The 22,519-nt window shown below is 31.7% G+C and overlaps 1 protein-coding gene across 1 annotated transcript in view; it reads right to left on the reverse strand.

The window, feature by feature from the left end:
• Window positions 1-10,077: 10,077 nt before the first annotated feature.
• LOC143058019 (uncharacterized) overlaps window positions 10,078-22,519 on the reverse strand; it is a 114,686-nt gene continuing 102,244 nt past the window's right edge. Inside the window, exons 49-54 of the mRNA XM_076231479.1 lie at window positions 21,813-21,923; window positions 20,938-21,137; window positions 19,640-19,719; window positions 17,883-18,092; window positions 16,551-16,746; window positions 10,078-10,626 (exon numbers count right to left, since the gene is read on the reverse strand). Coding sequence (XP_076087594.1) covers window positions 10,459-10,626; window positions 16,551-16,746; window positions 17,883-18,092; window positions 19,640-19,719; window positions 20,938-21,137; window positions 21,813-21,923 — 965 coding nt within the window. The 3' untranslated portion in view covers window positions 10,078-10,458. The remainder of the gene's footprint in view (window positions 10,627-16,550; window positions 16,747-17,882; window positions 18,093-19,639; window positions 19,720-20,937; window positions 21,138-21,812; window positions 21,924-22,519) is intronic.

Here is a 22,519-nt window from a genome sequence, read left to right on the forward strand (position 1 = left end):
CATCCTGTAATAGTAATACATATGCTAATTCAACATGTGTTTGTAACGTTCATTCTGATTGGATAATGTAGCCAATCTTCAAAATACACAGCAACAATGGCATAAAAAGATTCATTTTAATAACACAGTGAAACTGCCATAAAAAGAAACACTGTTTACCAATTTATATATGAAGATGTGGCATGAGTACAAGTGCCAGTGAGACAACTCTCCACCCAAGTCACAATTTGTAAAAGTAAACCATTATAGGTCAAAGTACTGTCTTCAACACGGAGACTTTGCTCAAACCTAACAGCAAGCTATGAAAGGCTTCAAAAATGAAAAGTGTAAACCAATTCAAACTGGAAAACCAACAGCCTAATCTATATAATAAACGAGAAACCACATGAACAAACATCAATAAACCACAACTACTGAACATTTTCAGGCTTCTGACAAAATGGAACAAACTGATGCAATAGACCAATTCAGATATATAACTTCCAACACTCAGAGTTCTTTGCAAATGAGGTTGAGATCACACAAAATCAAGATGTCCAACAGAGTTGAAAGCAGAGTTTCCGCTGGTGGACAGTTTGCGAAAAAAATAATATTTGTGGCGATAAAAATGTGTCATTTGCCAAAGAATTTGGCGAAAGAAATATTTATAACAATTTATTTTCCTCCATCTTGTTTATTTTATTTTTTTTTTTCGATTTTCTAGCACTTTACCTGATCAGACAATGCTTGGAATTCACCTTGACCTCATTAAGATTTGGATAGAAAATCAATAATCAGCTGATTGCATTTTATAGCTATCGACAACAAAGGACTAATTAATAAAGGTGTTGATTGAATTGTTTGACAAAATGATATGGTGGTTAAATGCTTCCGCTAAATGTCAAATACAGGATTTATTTGCCACTTTGCGATGCACGTGTTTGGGATCAATTTCATATGATAAAAGCCTTTGTTTTGTTTTAAAACCACTTCTAAGTACAAAGGGCACATCAGTATTTTTCTTTTAAAGGAACTTTCCCAACGAATTAGACTGGTATTAAACGATAAAAACATGTCCATGAATTTTGTTATATTCCAAGACTTATATCTTCTTTATTTTTAAAATATAATCCTACTCATTTAGAAAAGTTTTTTTAAAATACAATGATTTTTTTCCCCTTTTAAGTTAAAGGTGAATTTAAAACAAAAACATATTAATGTTAATTGGCCAAAAAAAAAGTAATAAAGTGGCGAAAAATATATTGTTTTGGCTAAAAAGGTGGCGAAAAAAACTATTGACCAAGGGGAAAACCTGGTTGAAAGCATACCTTTTTCCGTGGTCCACTCTGCAGAAGTTCAAGTGTTCTAGTGCATCTATTCCTCTTTTGTTTTTATTCAGTAAAAAAAAACTGTAGCCAAGTTTGTCATTGAATTTTTACACTAGGGAATTTGTTCCAAATAGATACTGCTAAAAAAGATTTACTATTTATACACAATGAAACTGCCATAAAAAGATTCACTGTTTATACAAACAGTGACAATCATTCACTGCCACAAATTATTTAATTGGTTCATTTAGTTTACCATACCTTGAAGGTGACATTAGTTGATTGTTCGTCTACGACCATGTTGGTCAGTCTAAATGATGATTTCGTCCTCTCTCGACTCTTGGTACCTAACGACCTCCGCATCCTGTCAGGGGTACCCATATCTAAATCTAGTCGGTGCAAATCAAACTTCTTAGACTTTACTGAAAGATGAATAATCATGATTATTGATTAAATTCACAGGGGATGGGGGTGGGGTGGGGAGCTTCTTTTATATAAAATTACTGTGGATTGATTATTAGGGGGGTGTTTTCTCATAATGTCAAATATATAAATTTGGTGCAATTTCATACAGGCAATTTTACAATGAGTGATAAATTTGTGTACTAATCTTTTTGCCATATTGTAGGTTTGATATACAGGAAATACATACAAGAGTTACAATTTTCCTATGAAATAAATATGTAGGACTCGGAGGTGCGATGGGGACGCTGAAGTGCGATGGTCACGCTGATGTGTGATGGTCTACGCCGAAGTTTGATGGTCGTTTCGCTGAAGTGCAATGGTTTTGCACATGACGTTTGAATATTGTGACGTTTTCAAAAACAACGTTATAACAAAATCTCCAAATTAAATGCAAGCAGGAGCAGAAGATGATTTGTAGCTGAAAGTTTCAGTGTACAAAGAAACGGAAATAAAATGAAACGAACGATTCAAGTCCCAAACAGTTTTGATCATTGGGTATGGAGGTTACCAAAATATGTAAAGCAATGGGAACAAGCTTTAAGGCGGCTAAATGATAAGATGGTCTTGGTCTCTAGATGAGCGTACCAGTGTTCGGAACTACAAAATGTATGCCGGAAAAGTTTTGTACGACAGGTAAAATGTCTTGATCTTATTATTAATTTTGACTTTTTTAAAGTATCATTCAATTATAAGGATTTCTTTTTTCGTTATATCAAGTAGCGATAATTTTGTTTTTTTCAGCAGCTTGAGATGAACCCTGTTTTGTAAAAAAAAAAAACACACAATCTCAGTAATTTTATTGTGCTTACAGTATTAATCTTCTGCAACAGGATAGGTAAAAAAATAACCCAATTGGTCCCAACTTGGTCCTGAGTGGAGAAGCAGCTATTTACCCGCTATGAGTCAATCATAAAACTGTTATGATATCAGATAAATGGATAACTGGGTGTTGTGAGCAATTTCTTAGATATATGATATGACAAAAACAAGTTACTAGTATATTTGATAAAATAAGTTGGATCCTACTTAGTGAATTATTTTTTTATTATCACACTTCAACACACAATATAAAGACATATCTCGAAAACAACATCGGTGACTCCTATTTGTTTCTCTTAAAATATCAAAATAAGTATAATCTATCTTTATGCAAAATTTCAATGATTTATTATTAGTAGACCAAGTATAAAAAGTGCGATTTCCTTTTAATCTAAGCCATCCAGTCTATTTTTTGATCCCATACTGCTGTCTGCTTATATAAGCCGACGACTAGCATATTAAAAATTAAAGTCTTTGGTTTAACCTGAACAGAGATAAAAACCCGATCTCTCAAATATGAGGCTAGCACACTAACCACTACACCTTCACATAAAATAGAATTCCAACTTCAGACCGTTGCATTTAGCTAGTATAAACAACGTCAAAATTAGACCATCGCACTTCAGTGTACCCACCATCGCACTTCAGCGTACCCACCAACGCACTTCAGCGTTTCTAAGAACAAGTTAGCGTCACAATGTCACCATCGCACTTCAGCGTGTTAACCAACGCTTTAGTAGTGATGTTGATGTTGTCCTGCACAAATGGAAAACAGATTATGAAAAATTATTTAATTCTGGTGATAATGGCAACTTTGATAACAATCATTTAGACTGGGTAAAGGGAAACAATCATGTTTTCCCGACTAGGAACTGTGACAGTTTAAACTGCCCTGTTACATGTGTTACGAGACGAGATGTCATTGACGCTGTAAACATGGTAAATAGGACTAAATTGAATAAAGCAGTCGGTTTTGACTATATTCCTGCAGAAAGTTTACCCAATAGCATTTGTATAGACCTGTAATTTAAACTAATTTCCATCTGCTTTCAAAATGGTAAAGTGCCTGATTTATGGTTAAAAGGAATTATTAATCCTATTCCAAAAAATGATAGTGGTTGTAAATTCGATCCTATGTCATTTAGAGGTATAACTATTTTATCTATCCCATGTAAAATTTTTGCTGACATTTTGAATAAGTGTTTAAAAAAATGGCTGAATGAAAATGAAATTTTATGTGATGAACAGAACGGTTTTTGAAAAGTTAGAAACTGTGCAGATCATGTTTATGTATTAGATAATATTGCAAAAAAGGATACATTTGTATGTTTTGTTGACGCAAAGAAAGCATTTAATACTGTTGATAGACACTGTCTACTATTTAAATTGAGAAAAGATGGTATTAGCGGTATATTTTTAAATTGTATTTCTTCTTTATACAGTAATGTCAATTGTGCAGTCAGAGTAAATAACTTTATGATATCCTTTTTTCCTGTTGCTCTTGGTGTAAAACAAGGCTGTGTTTTATCGCCGACTTTATGTTCTATCTATGTAAAGGATTTAGTCTCAGATATTAAAGAAGCAAATTGTGGTATTCAAATAGATGACATAATGGTCTCTATGTTATTATATGCTGATGACATTTCATTGATTGCACCTGATGCAGAGAAACTGAAAAAGCAGTTGGACATTTTAAACAAGTGGTGTGAAAAGTGGAGATTAACGCTAAATAAAAACAAAACCAAAATTGTTCATTTTAGAAATAAATCTATACAAAGAAGTAATTTTCAGTTCAAATGTGGTGAACTTTGTCTTGAATATGCAGCTTGTTATAAATATCTTGGTGTACTTTTGAATGAATTTTCAGATTATTCTATAATTGCCAAAGAATTGTATAAATGAGCTAATAGAGCTCTTGGTGTACTTAAAACAAAATTTTGTAAAACTGGTGGTATGAATTTTGATGTATTTACTAAATTATATGACACTTTAGTCAAACCCATTTTTACATATGCTTCCGGTGTATGGGGCATTAATATACATAATTGTAATAAATAATTTGCAAAACACTGCTTGTAAATTTTTTGTAGACTTAAGCAAAAGAAGCAGCAACTAAGCTGCTAGGGGTGATATGGGATTTTTATCAGGTGATGCACTACTAAAAGTTGAAGTGTTTAAACTATGGAATCGTCTTAAATGTGACAATACCAGTAATATATGTAAAAAGGTTCATACCTGGGCGATTAGAAGAAAATCGGGGATTATAGAGTTTTACAGTTAGCTCGTAAATATAGTTTGATTATACATGTAGAAGATGAAATTAATATGAGTAATGTATGGGACTCTATACAAACTTTTGAAAAAGAATCTTCGCACCATGAAGTATGGAATGATAAAAAATAATGTCAATGGTAATACATTAAGATTTTATAGATTGTTTAAAACTTGTATTGGTACGGAGCCTTATGTAAAGGTAGTTAAAAATAGATGCCACCGACGTATTTTGTCACTATTCAGAGCTGGTTCGTTACAACTTAAAGTTGAAACAGGTCGATATGCTTGACCACCAGAACCTCTACAAGACTATTTATGTATTTTTTTGTGATATTTGCCAAATTGAAGATGAAAAGCACTTTCGTTTTAATTGTTGTTTTTACTCTGACATCAGACATGAATTATATGCCAAAGCCTCTCTTTTAAATGTTGATTTTGAGTATTTATGCGATATTGAAAAACTTCGTTATCTTATGTGTAATGAGAATATGGTTCCTCCTTTAGCTAGTTCCCTTTATTATATGTTTTAACGACGAAAACATGTCATCTAGAAATTATATATGTTTTCTTAATTTTTTTAAAATACGAAAAACTTTTTAAATGTAACAAAGCTGTCCTTTTATGTATGTATTAGATGTTTGTTTTAATGATAGTGTCTCATAAGTCGTTTTCGGCTGGCATCCTTTTACTTAAACGTTAGGTTCTTATGACTTTATGTATATATATATATATATTGATAGTGTAATGGATGGTGACACTTTAATAAAATAAATCTTATCTTATCTTATCTATCATATTATAAGTCTGATAACCTTGACTATTTTTCTTTTGCGGATGGTCAACATTATGGTTTTTTGTCGAAATCTCCTTACTGCTTTGATTCTTCTATTTATCTTTTTAATGCATCATTTTATGGAATTAAGTTTTTAAATAAAAATTCCGTTGCAAAAATTAAACATCTTTTACAGGACCAGTATGTGCCGGGGTTGTTGGAACCAAAATGCCGAGATTCTGTTTATTTGGTGATACTGTGAATACTGCTTCCAGAATGGAATCACACGGAGAAGGTATACAAATATTAAAAGTCAATCATTGACAATCCTCGTGAAATTCAACACCATTTCAATTGCTATTTTGTGCCAGTCCTGATTTTTATTGTTGAGTTAAAACATTTTACCTAATGGAGATACTCTCATGGCAATATTTTCGTTATCAAAAGAATGGAAATGCTCCTGCAAAGGTTTCAAAATTCATGACTTCATGTTGTTATTCTATCGTTCACTTATTAGGAATTGCCATAAATTAACAAGCTATCAAAGAGTAAAATTACAAAAATTCCGAACTCTAGGAAAAATCAAAAGGAAAAGTCCGTAACTAATTTAGAGTGCATTTCTTTCTAACCAAAATTTTGTAAACGTTGGCGTTTGTTGTTATTTTTTTAAACGCTACAAAAGTAAAACAAACATGCTTGCGCCTGTCCCAAGTCAGGAGCCCCTGGCCTTTGTAAGTCTTGTATTATTTTAACTTTTAGTTTCTTGTGTACAATTTGGAGTTTAGTATGGCGTTCATTATCACTGAACTAGTATATATATTTGTTTAGTGGCCAGCTGAAGGACGCCTCCGGGTGCGGGAATTTCTCGCTGCATTGAAGACCTGTTGGTGACCTTCTGCTGTTGTCTGCCCTGTGGTCGGGTTGTTGTCTCTTTGACACATTCTCCATTTCCATTCTCAATTTTACATCGTTTAATCAGTGTTTACTGACCCTGTTTGAACTTTCAATAATGCATGCATTTTGTTGGTAAACAGACTTTTTACAAACGTAGAAACTAATACATCGTTTAGTCAGGATGACGTTAGAAACAAATGTAGCGTTTGTTTCATACAAACGACGAACGACATACTGTGGACTCATTTTTAGCGAGGGCATTGTTTGTCAAAGTTTATGTAAAACTTGCAAACGTATGTTAGTTTATTTTCGATTTATGAGTTTGACTGTCCCTCTGAGATCTTTCGTCCTTCTTTTAAAAATAAAATGTACATTTCAGCCATGAAGATACATGTTAGTCCTGATACAAAGAGTATGTTAGATAAACATGGCGGCTTTCTTCTAGAGCCTCGTGGAAATATGATTTCCGACAAGAAAACGGGGTCCAAAAAATTAAAACACAAGTCTTTGCACCCTAAGTGCCTATATTGATTATCATTCAATGGGAACGCTTTAAGTTGAACATTTGAAAGCAAAGATTGTATAAGAACAGAAACAGTAACGACCCTTTTAACAATTAATAATTAATCATCTTAATGTTACCCATAAAATTAGAATGCTAGCATATAGCTACATTTGTTTAAAAAAAAAGATGTAATGACAGTAACTTCCGGTTACGATTGGTACCATGGCCAACTTAAGAACATTTCAATTGCTGGAAATCCTAATTGGTCAACATGACCCATCAAAAACCAAATTGAATGACAATATTGTCAATACCTTGTAGGCGAAAGATGAACGCATGATCTGTATTTTATTCAGATTGTTAAAACAGAAGGCGAACTGGAGTGCTTCTTAAAATCAGTTTCTGCTACACTAGTGTCAGCTTAGAGTTCCTCACGATATTATGCATGTAATCACAAATCTTAAACAGCTTGCTCCCTTCTGTGACTTAACTGAAATCATGTTAGCTTTGTTGTACTGACCGTTCCTTTCGGAAACTTTGTTCCATCAAAAATGTTTTAAGTCTCTTATAGTTGATTTGTTTCCCTCTGAATTGCATTTTGACAAGGAGTTTTTGGCTTTATCGAATTTTTTACTATTGAACAGCGGTATACTACTATACTACTGTTGTCTTTGTTTTGCAGGGTAAAGGGTTTATGAAAACACATTGGCTTATCAATGAGATACGAACAAAACGGGTCATACCAAATCAACATCTTTCAGAATACGATTCATTATCACTGATGATGAAAGTGTAGAAATACAGCAGCAATTTATTAACACTGCAACGACCTCAAAGCCATTAGAAGACGATCAAAGATCAATGTTCAACGGAATCATATAATCGATGGACAGCCATTGATTAAATATTTATGCTTTAGTCTGACTTAGTTAACTAATAGCAAGAGTTTTTGTTTATTATAGAAACTTAAATTAGAGACCAGTGATATATTTATTAAACTGTTCAACTGTATTCTAATATAACATAAATCAACATGTAAATATTCATATATATATATATATATGAGCGTGGTTTTAGTATTTTTATTTTTCTACATAAGGAAGAGCCAGTACCAAGTGAGGAATATGAGAGTTGTTTTGTATTTTTTTAATGTGTTTGAGATTTGTTTTTTGTTTATAGATTTAGGAGTTTTGAACAGCGGTATACTACTGTTGCCTTTATTTGCCATTTTATTAAGGACTTTCCAATTTTAATTTCCCTTGGAGTTTTGATTTTTTTGTAATTTTTTTTTTTATATATATACTATTAAGATGTGTACAGATGTATGGACAAAATATACTAGCTACCAATCTGCATATGTTTTTACAAGTCAGGTTCATTTTGAACAATTCTATTGAAATTACTTATTGACAGAAAATTTAAAAAACTTCTATACTTTTTCTAAAGATTGCCAAAGGGATATCAATCTGCTTAATCCTTTCACCAAAGTTAAGATAATCATGTATTTCGTTGTCGTGCTTGCTCCAATGTTTTAATCTTCAGTGTTTTGATTAGCGAACATGCATTTGTCTGGTGTACAAAATATTAAGTCTGGTATTTATTATGATTTTTTTAATGTTTTAATCTTAAAAGAGACAAATACTTTTGTTAAACTGAAACAATATTCCTTAAATATATTTGGAGACCAAGTTTATTGGTTTTATTGCTGTTCAACTTAACAGTTACAGTCACCTTTCTTCTAATTTTGCTCAATTTCATGGTGTTGTGTGTATAAATATAGAATTTTAAAAAAAATTCTCGAATACACACTTAAACTTAAAAAAAATATTTAATTGTATAAGTGATAACTGTAATATAGAATGGTTCACCAGGTTTATTAGTTAGATCAAGCTTCTTTGCAAGTTAATGTGGTTCTGTATATTTTGTGGAATTGTTATCGTCCTTTTTTTGAACTTTTTACCATGGTGTCTTCAACATGAAGACAAAATTTGATTGTCCACTTTCTGTGCTGATATTTTTCTTTTTTATATTTTGCACATCTATATTTCACCCCTTCATTTTTGAATTTAAGTCTGAAAGGTTTTGCCATTTATCTATTTTTTTCTAGTCATTTCAACCCTTTCAATACAACACCCTTCAAAGACTTGTGTTCACACACATAAAGGTGTGTAAAATCTGTTAAACACAAGCAAAAGGGCATGCTAAGATAAATTGACATCCTTGAAAGAGCAATCAATGGTAAATCATACAAGTGAGAGGTTTAGCTAGCTGTAAAACCATCTTTAATCAACCATTTTCTACATTAGAAAATGCATGTACCATGTCAGGAATATGACAGTTTTTATCCGTTTGTTTGATGTGTTTGAGTTTTTCGATTTTGTCATTTTATTTAAACCATGGTGTTGTATATCCATCTTCAATATGTTTTCATCGTCCCTATGATTTCTGATTTTGCAAAGCTAAATTTCACCCCTTGCACTTTTTAATTTTGGTCTAACAGGTTGTATCATTTATCTATTTTTCCCTGTCTTATGAGGACTTTCAATTAAATTTCATTCTCAGACACATGTATTATTCAACACAAAGCAAAGGGCATGCTAAGATAGATGGACATCCTTGGAAGAGCAATTAATGGTAGCTCATACCAGAAAGAGATTTAGCTAGCTATAAAACCAGGTTTAATCCACCATTTTCTACATAAAAAAAGCCTCTACAAGTCAGGAATGTGACAGTTGTTATTCATTTGTTTGATGTGTTTGAGCTTTTGATTTTTGATTCGAGTTCAGTATTTTTGTGATTTTACTTTATATATTACATTACTTCCATCACTAACAGGTCAACAAAATATCAAAGTTAAATGTGTTTATTATGATTAACAAATTATAAACAATATATCATTAATAACAAGATAACAAGATATTTAGTTGCTTTAAGTCTTTTCAACCTCACCCAAATAAATGTCTCAAAATTAGTTAATTAAATATATTCTAAATTATGAATTCAGGTAGATTTTTTTTTCATACGAAAATATTATACTAAAGTAAACAATATTCTTTTATTATTAATAACTTAAAGAAATTTACAAAGTAATACAAAAATATTTGTGTCCTGCACAACAATAAAATCAAGTCTGCTACTTTATTTTCTGGAAAAAACTGATTTTCCATTCAAATCCTATTCTAACCAATCAAGATTAAAAGTTAGCAAATTCTCACAACCTTATAGCCCTTTTTCTGCCTTTTTACATTTGTAGTTCATCCTTTCAGACATTGTCTATTGTATTGTTCTCATAGAACAATTATAAGTTCTTTAATATCTGTATTACTATTGTGCAGACATAGCTTTTTACATTCGTAGTACATCCCTTAAGACGTTGTCTATCTGTTTTCTTTGTAGAAATATTATACATTCTTCAATAATTGTTACGATCGGGCAGACATTAACTGATTTAAGGTGATTGGTGGAAATAAAACACTAGAGACACGTGATATATGAGTCAGTTCCTTTGGTAACTTGAGCTTCTCTGGAATGGCTTTCTTTATTTCTACTTTTGGAAGTGATGACTTTATGGTATGGCTTCCCCGTGTTTTCTAAAAAAAGAAAAAAAAAGAAAACAAATTAGCTGGTTCAAAAAGATTTTACTATCCAGGTTTACGAAAAATGGAAAAGTAGGATCACAAAGACCCAATATTGAACTGTAAATTCAAATTTGAAGCTATAAACATCATTTAGAGCTAATTGCCTAATGTTTGTATTTTGGATTGAATGCTGGCTTTGTATGTATAAATGTTTACTCAAGCATTGCAACTAAGATTGACATCTGCAAACAATATAAATAGGCACAGTTAAACCTGTATATATTACTAGAACACACCCGTGATATCACGGGTCCGTGACTGAATTAAAGTATATAACTATGCGCAAGCCTTATTTTAGTATTAGTATTGTCATCTGATAAAGTCATGCCGATTAAAAGATACACAGTTTTTCTCTGCTTTCAAGTCTTTCTGTTTGAACCCGTCGAACTGAAACAATAATATTAATTTTTTGGAAAACAAAAGGTCCTGGAATGGAGTATTTTTTAATCAACAGCATTGTCCTATATAAGTTATAAATAAAGTTGAATTCTTTGCTTCGCTGTTTTACGTCATGCCCACTAACAAATTGAAAACTGTACCTATACGCCTTATTTTTAGTCCAGATTTTTAGTATTCGTATTGTTATCTTAGAAAGTCTTACTGATTAAAATACTACAATAGGTAACAATTTGACAATTTAGTAGTGTCAACCCTGTTATGACCGGTGTATATAGCATATTAATCCTGAATACAACGTTTGGTGGTGCGCCTGTCAGAGGCGGAACGTACAGATAAGGTAATAGGTAACAGGTGAATATACTTTTGGTATCGGTAACGGACTCGACCCGGAACTTCTTAATTATTGGCAATAATAATTACGTGGAAAACAAAAGGGCCTGGAGTGGTGTAATTTTTAATCTACACCTTTGTACTATATTAGTTATATATAAAGTTGAATTCTGTGATTCGTCATTTTTACGTGATGACGGCTGACAAATTGGACCTCGTAATTTTAGTATTATAGATATTTTAGTTTGATAGGACCTCATTCTAAATACAATTGTACAGATATACAAAGTCTTACTCTACATGCATTAGGAAATTAGCTCTAAAACGAAATAACAATGTCTTGAAGATACTACCTACCTTTAAACAGCCAAAGATCTGTAGATTATGGTTGTCTATTTTTCACATTATACTTACAAAAACATTTTTTTAACCATAACAGGTTACTGTTTAACCCCGCCACATTATTTATGTATGTGCCTGTCCCAAGTCAGGAGCCTGTAATTCAGTGGTTGTCGTTTGTTTATGTGTTACATATTTGTTTTTCGTTAATTTTTTTACATAAATAAGGCCGTTAGTTTTCTCGTTTGAATTGTTTTACATTGTCTTATCGGGGCCTATTATAACTGACTATGCGGTATCGGCTTTGCTAATTGTTGAAGGCCGTACGGTGACCTATATTTGTTAATGTCTGTGTCATTATGGTCTTTTGTGGATAGTTGTCTCATTGGCAATCATACCATATCTTCTTTTTTATATATTCATATATGCTCACCACCTATACATATCTATATCATACATTTTGTTATGGTCAAACAATGTAAACAATATATTTGAATACTAAACAGCCAGTACAAACATGATGATTTGTCATAATATACTCCTATAGCTAGCAAGATGAAATTTTGTAAAAAGACATAAAAAATGAACTGATGTCAAAATCAACAATTAATTTTGACATATTGTAAGTACTATTTATTTTTATATCTTCCTTTATTCCAATGACCACTGAAAAAAAGAGAGGGTTGAAAATATTTAAAGAAAAATATTCAATCTTTAATATTATATAAAACTCTCATTACCCAATAAATACTGTGTGAATTGAGCATGTGAATAACAGAGAAATAGATATAAGAAGATGCGGTATGAGTGCCAATGAGACAACTCTCCATCCAATTCACAATAAAGTTAATCAAAATAGGTCAAAGTACAGTCATCAACACAGAGCATTGGACAGTTAAGAATAAAATCTCATGTTTTTTTAGACTTTGAACTTAAGAAAAGATGCTTGAATCATTTTTTTCAAGTTATTGTCCTTTAAACTTTGTGTATATCAAATATTGAAACAAATCATGCATAAATAATGTGCTATAATAAAGCCTAAATGAGCAAGTACATGCTTACCAAAATTGCAATTCACTGCCTTAAATATGCACAGTCAACTAAACCCTGCTATGGATGATGCTTTTTATATCATGACTAATTTTAAAAGTTTTCGATCCTTTGGTGCCATGTATACACAATTTTACTTTAGAGCTTCATTGACAGAAAAAATCACATTACGGTTTGACAAAAAAAATTGAAGAAGATGCACCCTTATATTAATTTCGACCACAGAAGTTGAACCCTGAACAGTTGTAAGTATGCAAGTATGGACACAATATTCAAGCTTGATACAGCTCTGAATCTGGATTGCAATCAAATTTTTGACATAATATGAGTTTCTGACACAAAACAAATGTCAAGATCTTACAAATCTATTGCACAACATTGTGCAATTAAAGATTTCTTCTTTTAACTTTTCAAAAATTTTGAATTTGAGAAAGTTGAAGAAAAAAATTGAAAACTACCACCCCCCCCTTTTTGCAATTAGCCCAAAACCCGACATATCTTTATACATAATATACAAGTAGTGTAAGGGAGGTAAATCCAAACATACCCAACATTGCATCTTAAATGTTTTAGAATTACCTCCCTTACCCTACTTTTAAATTGTCTTAATTGTCCATAGACTAGAAATACCTATTTTTTCCCCTTTTTTGCCCCTAATTCTGAAACATTTTGAGTCATAACTTAAACATAAGTTATTGTTTGTAAACTACAAAAATGATTATTTTGGGCCCCCTTTTTTGCCCCTTATTCTTAACTATTGGGACAATAACCCCTTAAATCAATCTGTGGTATTGAACCTTCTTGTAAAAAATATAGAGATCCATGCACTTAAACACAAGTTATTGTCTGTAAACTAGAAAAATGCTTCTTTTTGGGCCCTTATTCCTACATATTCAGGAAATTTAACCCAAAACTGAATCCCAGCCATCCCTGTGTTATAAGGAAACTTGTGGTACAATGTCAGAGAGATCCATACAGCTACACACAAGTTATTGTATTGAAACTAGAAAAATGCTTGTTTTGGTCCTTTTTGGCCCTTAATTCCTAGACTATTTGCCCAATAATCCCTTTAAATAAATCCAAACCTTCTACTTATTGTATTAATTGTGGTACAAATTCAAAACAATTATTAATAATACTAATACACAACTTTTTGTCTGGAAACTAGATAAATGCTGTTTTTGGCCCCTTTATGCCCCTAATTCCTAAACCTTTGGGACCATAACCCACAAAATCAATCCGAAGCTTCCTTTTGTGGTTATAAACGTGTTAAAATATTATTGATTTCTTTTTATTTATTCAAAAGTTATTATCCTGAAACAATCCGTCTTGATACCAATATATGACTAAATTTTTTTTAATTTTTGTGGTCGTATTAAAATGACAAATACAGTTTTTTAGAGGATTTACATTTTTTATCAAATATCATTACAGGGGATTGTATTTTCTAGTCACCATAATCACAAAAGAAAGGGTTCATTAATATGTTGGTTAACAAATCTGCCTATGTGATTTTTGTTTGGTGTTTTCCCATGCTATGTATATATATATAAAATAATCCCTGGATATATATAATATAAAGTTGAAATATACAGAATAATACTTTAATGTTTCTAAGTGGAACTGTTTCCCCTTTTTTTAATGAAAAAAAAAAAGACCAAAAACAAACTTTTCAAATAAAATATAAAATTTCCTTTAACTAATAAAATTCAAGAATGTGTCCATAAAACAGGGATGTCCCACTCACACTATCATTTTCTATGTTCAGTGTTCAGAGTATCTAGAAATTGGTCAAAACTATTATTTGACATTCAAATTAGAGAGATCATATAATAGGGAAGATGTTCACTAAGTTTCAAGTTGATTGGATTTAAACTTCAACAAAAACTACCTTAACCAAAAACTGTAACCTGAAGAAAGACAGACAAATGAACAAAGAGATGCACAAAAAAAATTCTAGCCTAAAATATAAAAGTAAGTTAAAACTTCAGGTAATTTTTTTTATTTCTATTTTTCCTTCAAAACTTTTGAAAATGGTTTCGAGAAGAAAACAGAAGTTGTGATGGGCTCTTTGGTCAGGTTGTTGTCTCTATGTCCTATTTCAAATTTCCATTCTAAATTTTAAGTATTTTATTATTTTAACACTGTCTCATTTTTAGACAAACTGACTACTGTGCTCATTCAATAATGTATACATGCTTTGTGCTGCATTCTTTAAAATACTTTGTTTGAAAAAACAAGATAATTGGTATACATTTTGCTCTTGTTCATTTCATTTCAAAGTTAGATATCTTTCTCCAGTGCTACTCACATTTATGAATTTTGCAGAATTTCCACATTCTTCAAATATCTAGAAATCTTTCAAATTTACACTGAGTTATTGAGTATCTTCTAGACGTTAATATTATAAAATTCTTGAATACTATCAATAGATATGCTATCAAGTCTTGTAATTTTGTTCATTTAGCAAGTGTGCAAGAGTGGATATCTTATATCCTTTCTTTTAACATGATACCAAATTCAATGTTCCCCAATTTTTTGTGCTATTTTCACATTTCTTGACCGGTTAAAAATCTGTTCTCGGCAAATGATTAGTCGAAATTTGATTATGACGTCTAAATGTTTTGTTTTTTTCTGAATTTTCCTATTGTGACGCCATGAAAAAAGGCGGCATTGTCTGATGAAGTCGCTTATAAAGATCACAAGTTTCTGAAAATCTTTGAAAAAGAAGGATAAAAATCATTAGAGAAACAGATTCTGACATTATAACTCATGTATTACGATATTTCTCAACTCTCGACAGTTAAATTTTAGTTATTTAAAGAGCTTGACAAGCCTCGCACTTTAAAATAATTAAAATTTAACTGTCTCGAGCGGAGAAATATCGTAATACACTTGTTGCAGTGTAGGAATCTATATTTAAACAATTGACACAAATATGAGATTTTTATTATTGCAATTTCTGGGAATGCCGCATACAAATGATGCTATGGAAATTTAAAAGTGAGTTGGTTTTTTTTGTGAATCACATTTATAATATTGCAAAACTTTTTGAATTTACAGTATGAATCAAATAAAACTGACTTTTACAAGTTGAAAAATAACAAATTACTTTTAAAACAAGAATGTGTCCATAGTCCCCTATCACACTTTCATTTTCTATAGGTTCAGTGGACTGTGACATTGGTGTCATCACTCTAATTTGACATTAAAATTAAAAAGATCATATCATAAGGAATATGTTTACTAAGTTTCAAGTTGATAGGACTTTAATTCATCAAAAACTACTGTGACCAAAAACTTTAACCTGAAGCAGGACAGACAGACTGACAGATGGACCAACGAATGGAAAAACTGATGAACGAACAAACACAGACCAGAAAACATAACTACCTTGACCAAAAACTTTAACCTGAAGTGGAACAGATGGACAGACGGACAAATGAATGGAAAAATGGACCAACAAACCAACGAACGAATGGTGGAAGGGACACACAGACCAGAAAACAGAATGCCCATAAATTGAGCATAAACAGAATTAAATGTTATCTACATCTATGGCATAGTAAAAACTATTTTCTAATGATGGTGCCTGTGTCCCGTGGGGAGAATGAGTTGTTGTCCATTCATTTGGTGTTTTTAGGTTTTGGTTCTGCTGTTTCATTAGGGACATTTCATTTTAGGTTTTCCTTGGAGTTCTGTGTTTTTGTTGTTTTACTTTTTTTACACACTTACACACATAAATGTAATAAACTTACTGATGTGTAATTTTGCATCTTTTTCTTGACTAATGTATAATATTTGCAGTATCTCTCATGCTCTTTCTTGATGTAAGGTATACTGATCCGTGATTCCTTGGCAGGCGGTGGTGGGATGGGATAGTCCCATTTATAGTCGGGGGTATAGATTCCTCCTGGGAGATGAGGGAAGTCTGTCATCTCAGTTGTATCTGTCCTGAAAATGATGGAAAAATATATTAGTTTGATTGCAATGAAAAACTGTCTGTTATCCCAGTAGTATCTGTCCTGAAAATGAGGGCAAAATACACTAATTTTATTGCAATGAAAAACTATCATTTACCAGTAAAATTAATTTGCATGCATAATAAATAAACTCATGGTAGATACCAGGATTGAAATCTAATATTTGCGCCAGAGGTGCGTTTCGTCTACAATAGACTCATCAGTGAAGCTTGAATCAAAAGATGTTTAAAAAAGGCCAAAGTACGAAGTTGATGAGCATTGACGACATAAAATTCCTAAAAGTTTCGCACAAAACTGCTAAGGTTATCTATTCCTGAGGTAGAAAAACCTTAGTTTTTAAAAATTCAAAGTTTTGTAAATAGTTTATTTATAATTATGAACATTTCAATGTATCTGACAATTATCTGTTTTACTTTACTTTGTGTTGGAGGCCTTTCCTTGAATACTCTGATTCACCTTAATTTTATTGGTAAAAGGTATCACAAGTGATCAATGCTCACTGAAAGTCTTCTTTTTTTAATTTAAACTATAGAATGAATACAGAGTAGGCTCTGAATTGAACATTATTAAGCATTAAATGTTTATAAACTGCAAAAGTCATACTCTATCTGTAAAATGAGAATCTTTGTCTCAGCCAACGTAAATTTCCATTTGACTTATATTGCTCAAATTTCTATCTATTTTAATAGTACAAATAAATTGTATAGTCCTCTTAAAAGAAAGCATTGTATCTAATGCTCATCTAGTCTCCTATTGACCTATATATAGCAGTCATAATATGACAAATCTTTTAAAATTAGTTAGTTTGACTGTATGAGCACATACTTTAAATTCAGAATTTTAATAGCATAATGTTAGTTCAGAATGTTAAGCTTATATTTGTTATTCTGGTTGCTGAACAATCGACACAAATAAAAATTATAACCATAGTGAGTTTGCAAAAGCTACATACAAATAATGGTATCTTCTTTTCCAAGAAACCTACCTCGTTGCAACTTTTCGTGATGATAATTCATTGCAATTTTTTTTTTAATGTATATATATTGTCAATGCATTTCAAGTTTATACATACAGTAACCATGGTAACATCTATGATTAAACACATACCTTTCAGATCTTCCATACTTTTCTATAATAGCTGGGAGATGACATTTTGATTGGACCGACCGTACAGTGCTGCCCCCTAGTTCTGAGGTTGCATCAGACATGCCTGACATTGCAGAATATCTCTCAGGATAATGGTTACGTGAAACAGGTGCTGGGATTGCTGTTGTCCATTGCATTTGTAAAATACCATATTTGGATTGTCCCTTGTCCCTAGAAAGGAAATATTTATTTTATATTCTCCTGTAATGATCAAAGTACAACAAAAGAGCATTCTTCATGTTCTTCCAAATTACACAAAATTGGTATTTTTATATCAAAACAAACAATTTCAAACAATAAAAATTAAAAATAATATCTGTGTTTGATCTTGTTAATCAAATATTTATAAGCAACATATCTTTCCATTCTACAACTATACAAGAGAGCACACTCTTAAATGTCTGAGTCTCGCCTTCTTTATATACCATTGATATATTATGTTGATAGTCCTAAATATAAAGCTTTACTACAACTATCACTTAAACTAAACATGATCCAAGAAAATTATGTCAAGGTCAGATAAACCAAATAGTAAATACAGATACAACTTACAATGAACCATGTCAGGCAGACATGTGAACTTTACAATCAATCCATGCATTTAATATAGTTGACCAATTCCTTATAGTATCTGATTCAACCATAAAAACATAACATTGACCAATGAACCACCAAAATGAGGTCAAGGTCAGATGACACCTGCAGTAGGACATGTACACCTTATAATCCTTCCATACACCAAATATACTAAACTTATCGCTTATAGTATCTGAGATATGGACTTGACCACCAAACCTTAACCTTGTTCACTGATCCATGAAATGAGATCGAGGTCAAGTGAAAACTGTCTGACAGACATGATGATCTAGCAAGATACGCACATACCAAATATAGTTATCCTGTTACTCATAATAAGAGAGAAATTAACATTACAAACAAAAATAACTTTTTTTCCAAGTAGTCACTGAACCATGAAAATGAGGTCAAGGACAATGGATATGTGACAGACCAAAACTTTGTAACATGAGGCATCTTTAAACAAGGTATGAACTATCCAGGTCTTCTATCTTCTAAAATATAAAGCTTTTAAGAAGTAAGTTAAGGCGCCGCCGCCACCAGATCCCTATCCCTATGTGGAGCTTTCTGCGACAAAAGTCGCAGGCTCGACAAAAATCAAAATGAAAAGAACCAATTTGTAGTTAGTCTTGCACAGCAAGAAAAGTTACTTGGGTATAAAAAGAAAGCTAAAACACTTTATAAGCAGAGCTTAAAAATGTGTTAATACTGCTGCCATATTTGTTATGTTATTGCAAGTTCCATGAATTTCTACACAAAATCCAAAACAGCACCTAGATTCAGTTTATATTCATAAGATTCCTACCCCTTTTATAGATACGGTAAATCTGTGTTTTATTTAAGGTAAACCCCAAAATGATTAAGATAAAACCAAAATAATTTGAATAAATAGTAAAAGGATATGCACAAGAAAACACTGATTGAGTTATTAAAATGCAATCTTTATTAAGAAGAACATAGAGCACTGTTCCTTTGCTTTAATGTGTTTTTTGCTGTGCATGAACTAATTTCATGTCATGGATTATTACCCCATATCTTTTTTTTTCTGTAGAGATCCACTTTAGTTATCAACTTGTGGTTATAGACTTTGGAACGAAACATAAACCTCATAAAACAAATAAAATATTCTAATGGATACATACTCATCCTTGGTATGAACACCCAGTTTCCCTGGTATAGATTCTATCATGTGATGTCTTTCTTCTGCTGGTGGTAGAGAACCCTGAAATAGAAAAAATCCTCCATAGCAAAATTATTCATAGCTCAAAAATTGTCTTTCAAATCTCTATACCAATATTGACATTTCCTCTCATGTTTTTATCTATCATTTCTTTTTTTTTTTATAAAATTACACCTGGTATAAAATGGGGAGACAACTTACTTTAAGCTGTCCTTCTTTTTTGAGGAAGTTCGCTTGTCATGTTTTTGGAATTTTTGTCACATTTTCGGAATCCTCTGGTTGTATCTACTTGAATGCCTTGAAAAAGTTTGACCATTGACCCCAATTTTTCTTTTTATAAATCCTTTACATGTATAATGATAAGCCATCTGTAAAAGTCTTATATAAAATTTCAATTATTTTTTAATAGTTTTTGAGAACTTAAACTTGTCAATGATTAAGCTATGGAAAGTCAAGAGAGAATATTTTCCCACCAAAATTTCGATGGCTAATATCTCGAAAACAAGCACATTGACCTATATATTTTTTACTCTTATGATTCCTTTATCTATCCCCTATCAATATAAACCAGTGTTTTGAAAAGCTTATTATTTTGAAACTGAGAAGAGAACTCCCTTAAACTGTAAAAAGTCATATATCTTTAATTTTTAGCAAAATTATGTTTTTCCTAAAAAAAATATACTTATTTTAAGATAATCAACTTTTAGTTTGTTTGACCTTTGGACTATTACTATAAATTATAAAAGGGAGCAGAACATTGGAAAAGCATTTTGAAATGTCAACTATGGGCAAACCATGTCATATACAATGTAAATTAAAATGAAATTCTTCTTTTGCCTCTATATAAAACATATAGCATACAAATAAATCTAGAACATAGCCTGAAATTTTAAACTTGCATAAAGCATATATATTAAAAAATCTCCATCAAGCTGAAAGGCAAATTGGCAAAGTTTTGGGACTCTGAAGAAATAATCTAGAACTGCTACTTATTATTTTTTCAAAATTTCAAGGATTCTTACCTTATGCCTACCCACTTTGACTGACTTCAAAAGTCTTAACCCTGCCTTGCCGGGCAACATGGGCAAAGGAATAAATTAATTGCTACTTATCATTGTTTTATAATTTCAAGAATTCTTACTTTGTGCCTACCCACTTTGACTGACTTGAGAAATCTTAACCCCCTGTCTCGCCAAGCAATATGGGCAAAGGAATAAATGAACAGTTACTGATCGTTGTTTCATAATTTCAAATTCTTACCTTGTGCCTACCAACTTTGACTGACTTCAGAAGTCTTAACCCTGCTTCGCCAGGCAACATGGGCAAACCTTCACTTATGTAGTTGACAACAAGAGCAGATCCAGGTTTCATCTTGCCTTCGTTGTATTCTCTCTTTACCATTTCCATTCTCTTTCTCTCTAATGCTGTTGGTGTCTGGAAAAACTTCATCCAATCAGGTTCTGTGGAAACATGAAAAAAATAAAAAGTTGGACTGTTCAAATTTTGTTTTGTTTCCATGTTAATCTTCTGATTTCTGCAGGCATATTACAGTTACTTGACTGTTAGTGTTACTCTCCATCAATTGCAACTCATTCAAAATTTTGACCAAATTGCAATTTGTTTTATTTAACCAAATTGTTCAACTGGTCAGTATATTGAACAAATTGTTCAGTCAAAATGTGAAAGTGCAAGGTGATATAATAAAATAACAGTTCCTTCAGCATAAAAATGACTATAATATACCTATACAAACTGATCGACTGATTTTGTCACAACATCATTAAAGTGGAGTTAAAGTCTTATAGGATTGTAAGTCTGTTTTATTTTATCACCTTGCACTTTCAGGACTTGGCTGTGATTTTCTACAGCAGTTAGTTCAAATTTCTGACCAGTTGAACAATTTGATTTAAAAAACAAATTGCAATTTGGTCAAAATTTTGAATAAGTTGCAATTGGTGGAGAGCAACACTAACAGCCAAGTCACTGTAATGAAATTTCAATCCCTGATCAAAATTTTCCTCATTTTTACATTAGTTGCATGTGTCGACATAGAGTGTCATTGTCATTCGTCTTTAAACTGTGACATTATTACATAATGTAATGATTAAATTCACATTAACTCTCAACAAACTAACCTTTTTCTCTTGGTGTTGACTTTGCCGAACCTCCTCCAATGGTACTACTAGATTTGACAGGTGAAAGGTTATGTTTCCTGTGGGACTCCACTCTGGGCCTATAAGATGCAGCTGGAATACATAAATTTGCATAATTTAAAATCCTAGAATTCCTGAGGTGATATTTTCAATTACTAGATGAATTAACAAGAATTTGTCAATAGTACATGGATGCCCAACTCTCACTATTAATTTCTTTGTTCAGTGGACCATGAAGTTGGGGTAAAAACTCTAATTTAGTATTAAAATAAGAAATATCATATCATAAGGAATATGTGTATTAAGTTTCAAGTTGATTGGACTTCAGCTTCATCAAAAACTACCTTGACCAAAAATTTAACCTGAAGCGAAAAAACCCAAACAAACGAATGCACGACTGAAAAACATAAATGGGGCATAAAAATATCTGTCCTTAGGATATCATGCTATGTTTTGTCTTCCACTTTTCCATGTTCATTGAAGTTCAAAATATTATTGAAAACCTAAAGTATGCACCATTTTGAAAAGTAAACTAATCATAGATACCAGGACTAAATTTAGTATATATACGCCAGACGCGCGTTTCATCTAAAAAAGACTCATCAGTGATGTGGAATCCAAAAAAGTTAAAAAGGCCAAATAAAGTACGAAGTTGAAGAGCATTGAGGACCAAAATTCCTAAAAGTTTT

Source organism: Mytilus galloprovincialis, chromosome 14, assembly GCF_965363235.1.
Source record: "Mytilus galloprovincialis chromosome 14, xbMytGall1.hap1.1, whole genome shotgun sequence".
Lineage (NCBI taxonomy): Eukaryota > Metazoa > Mollusca > Bivalvia > Mytilida > Mytilidae > Mytilus > Mytilus galloprovincialis.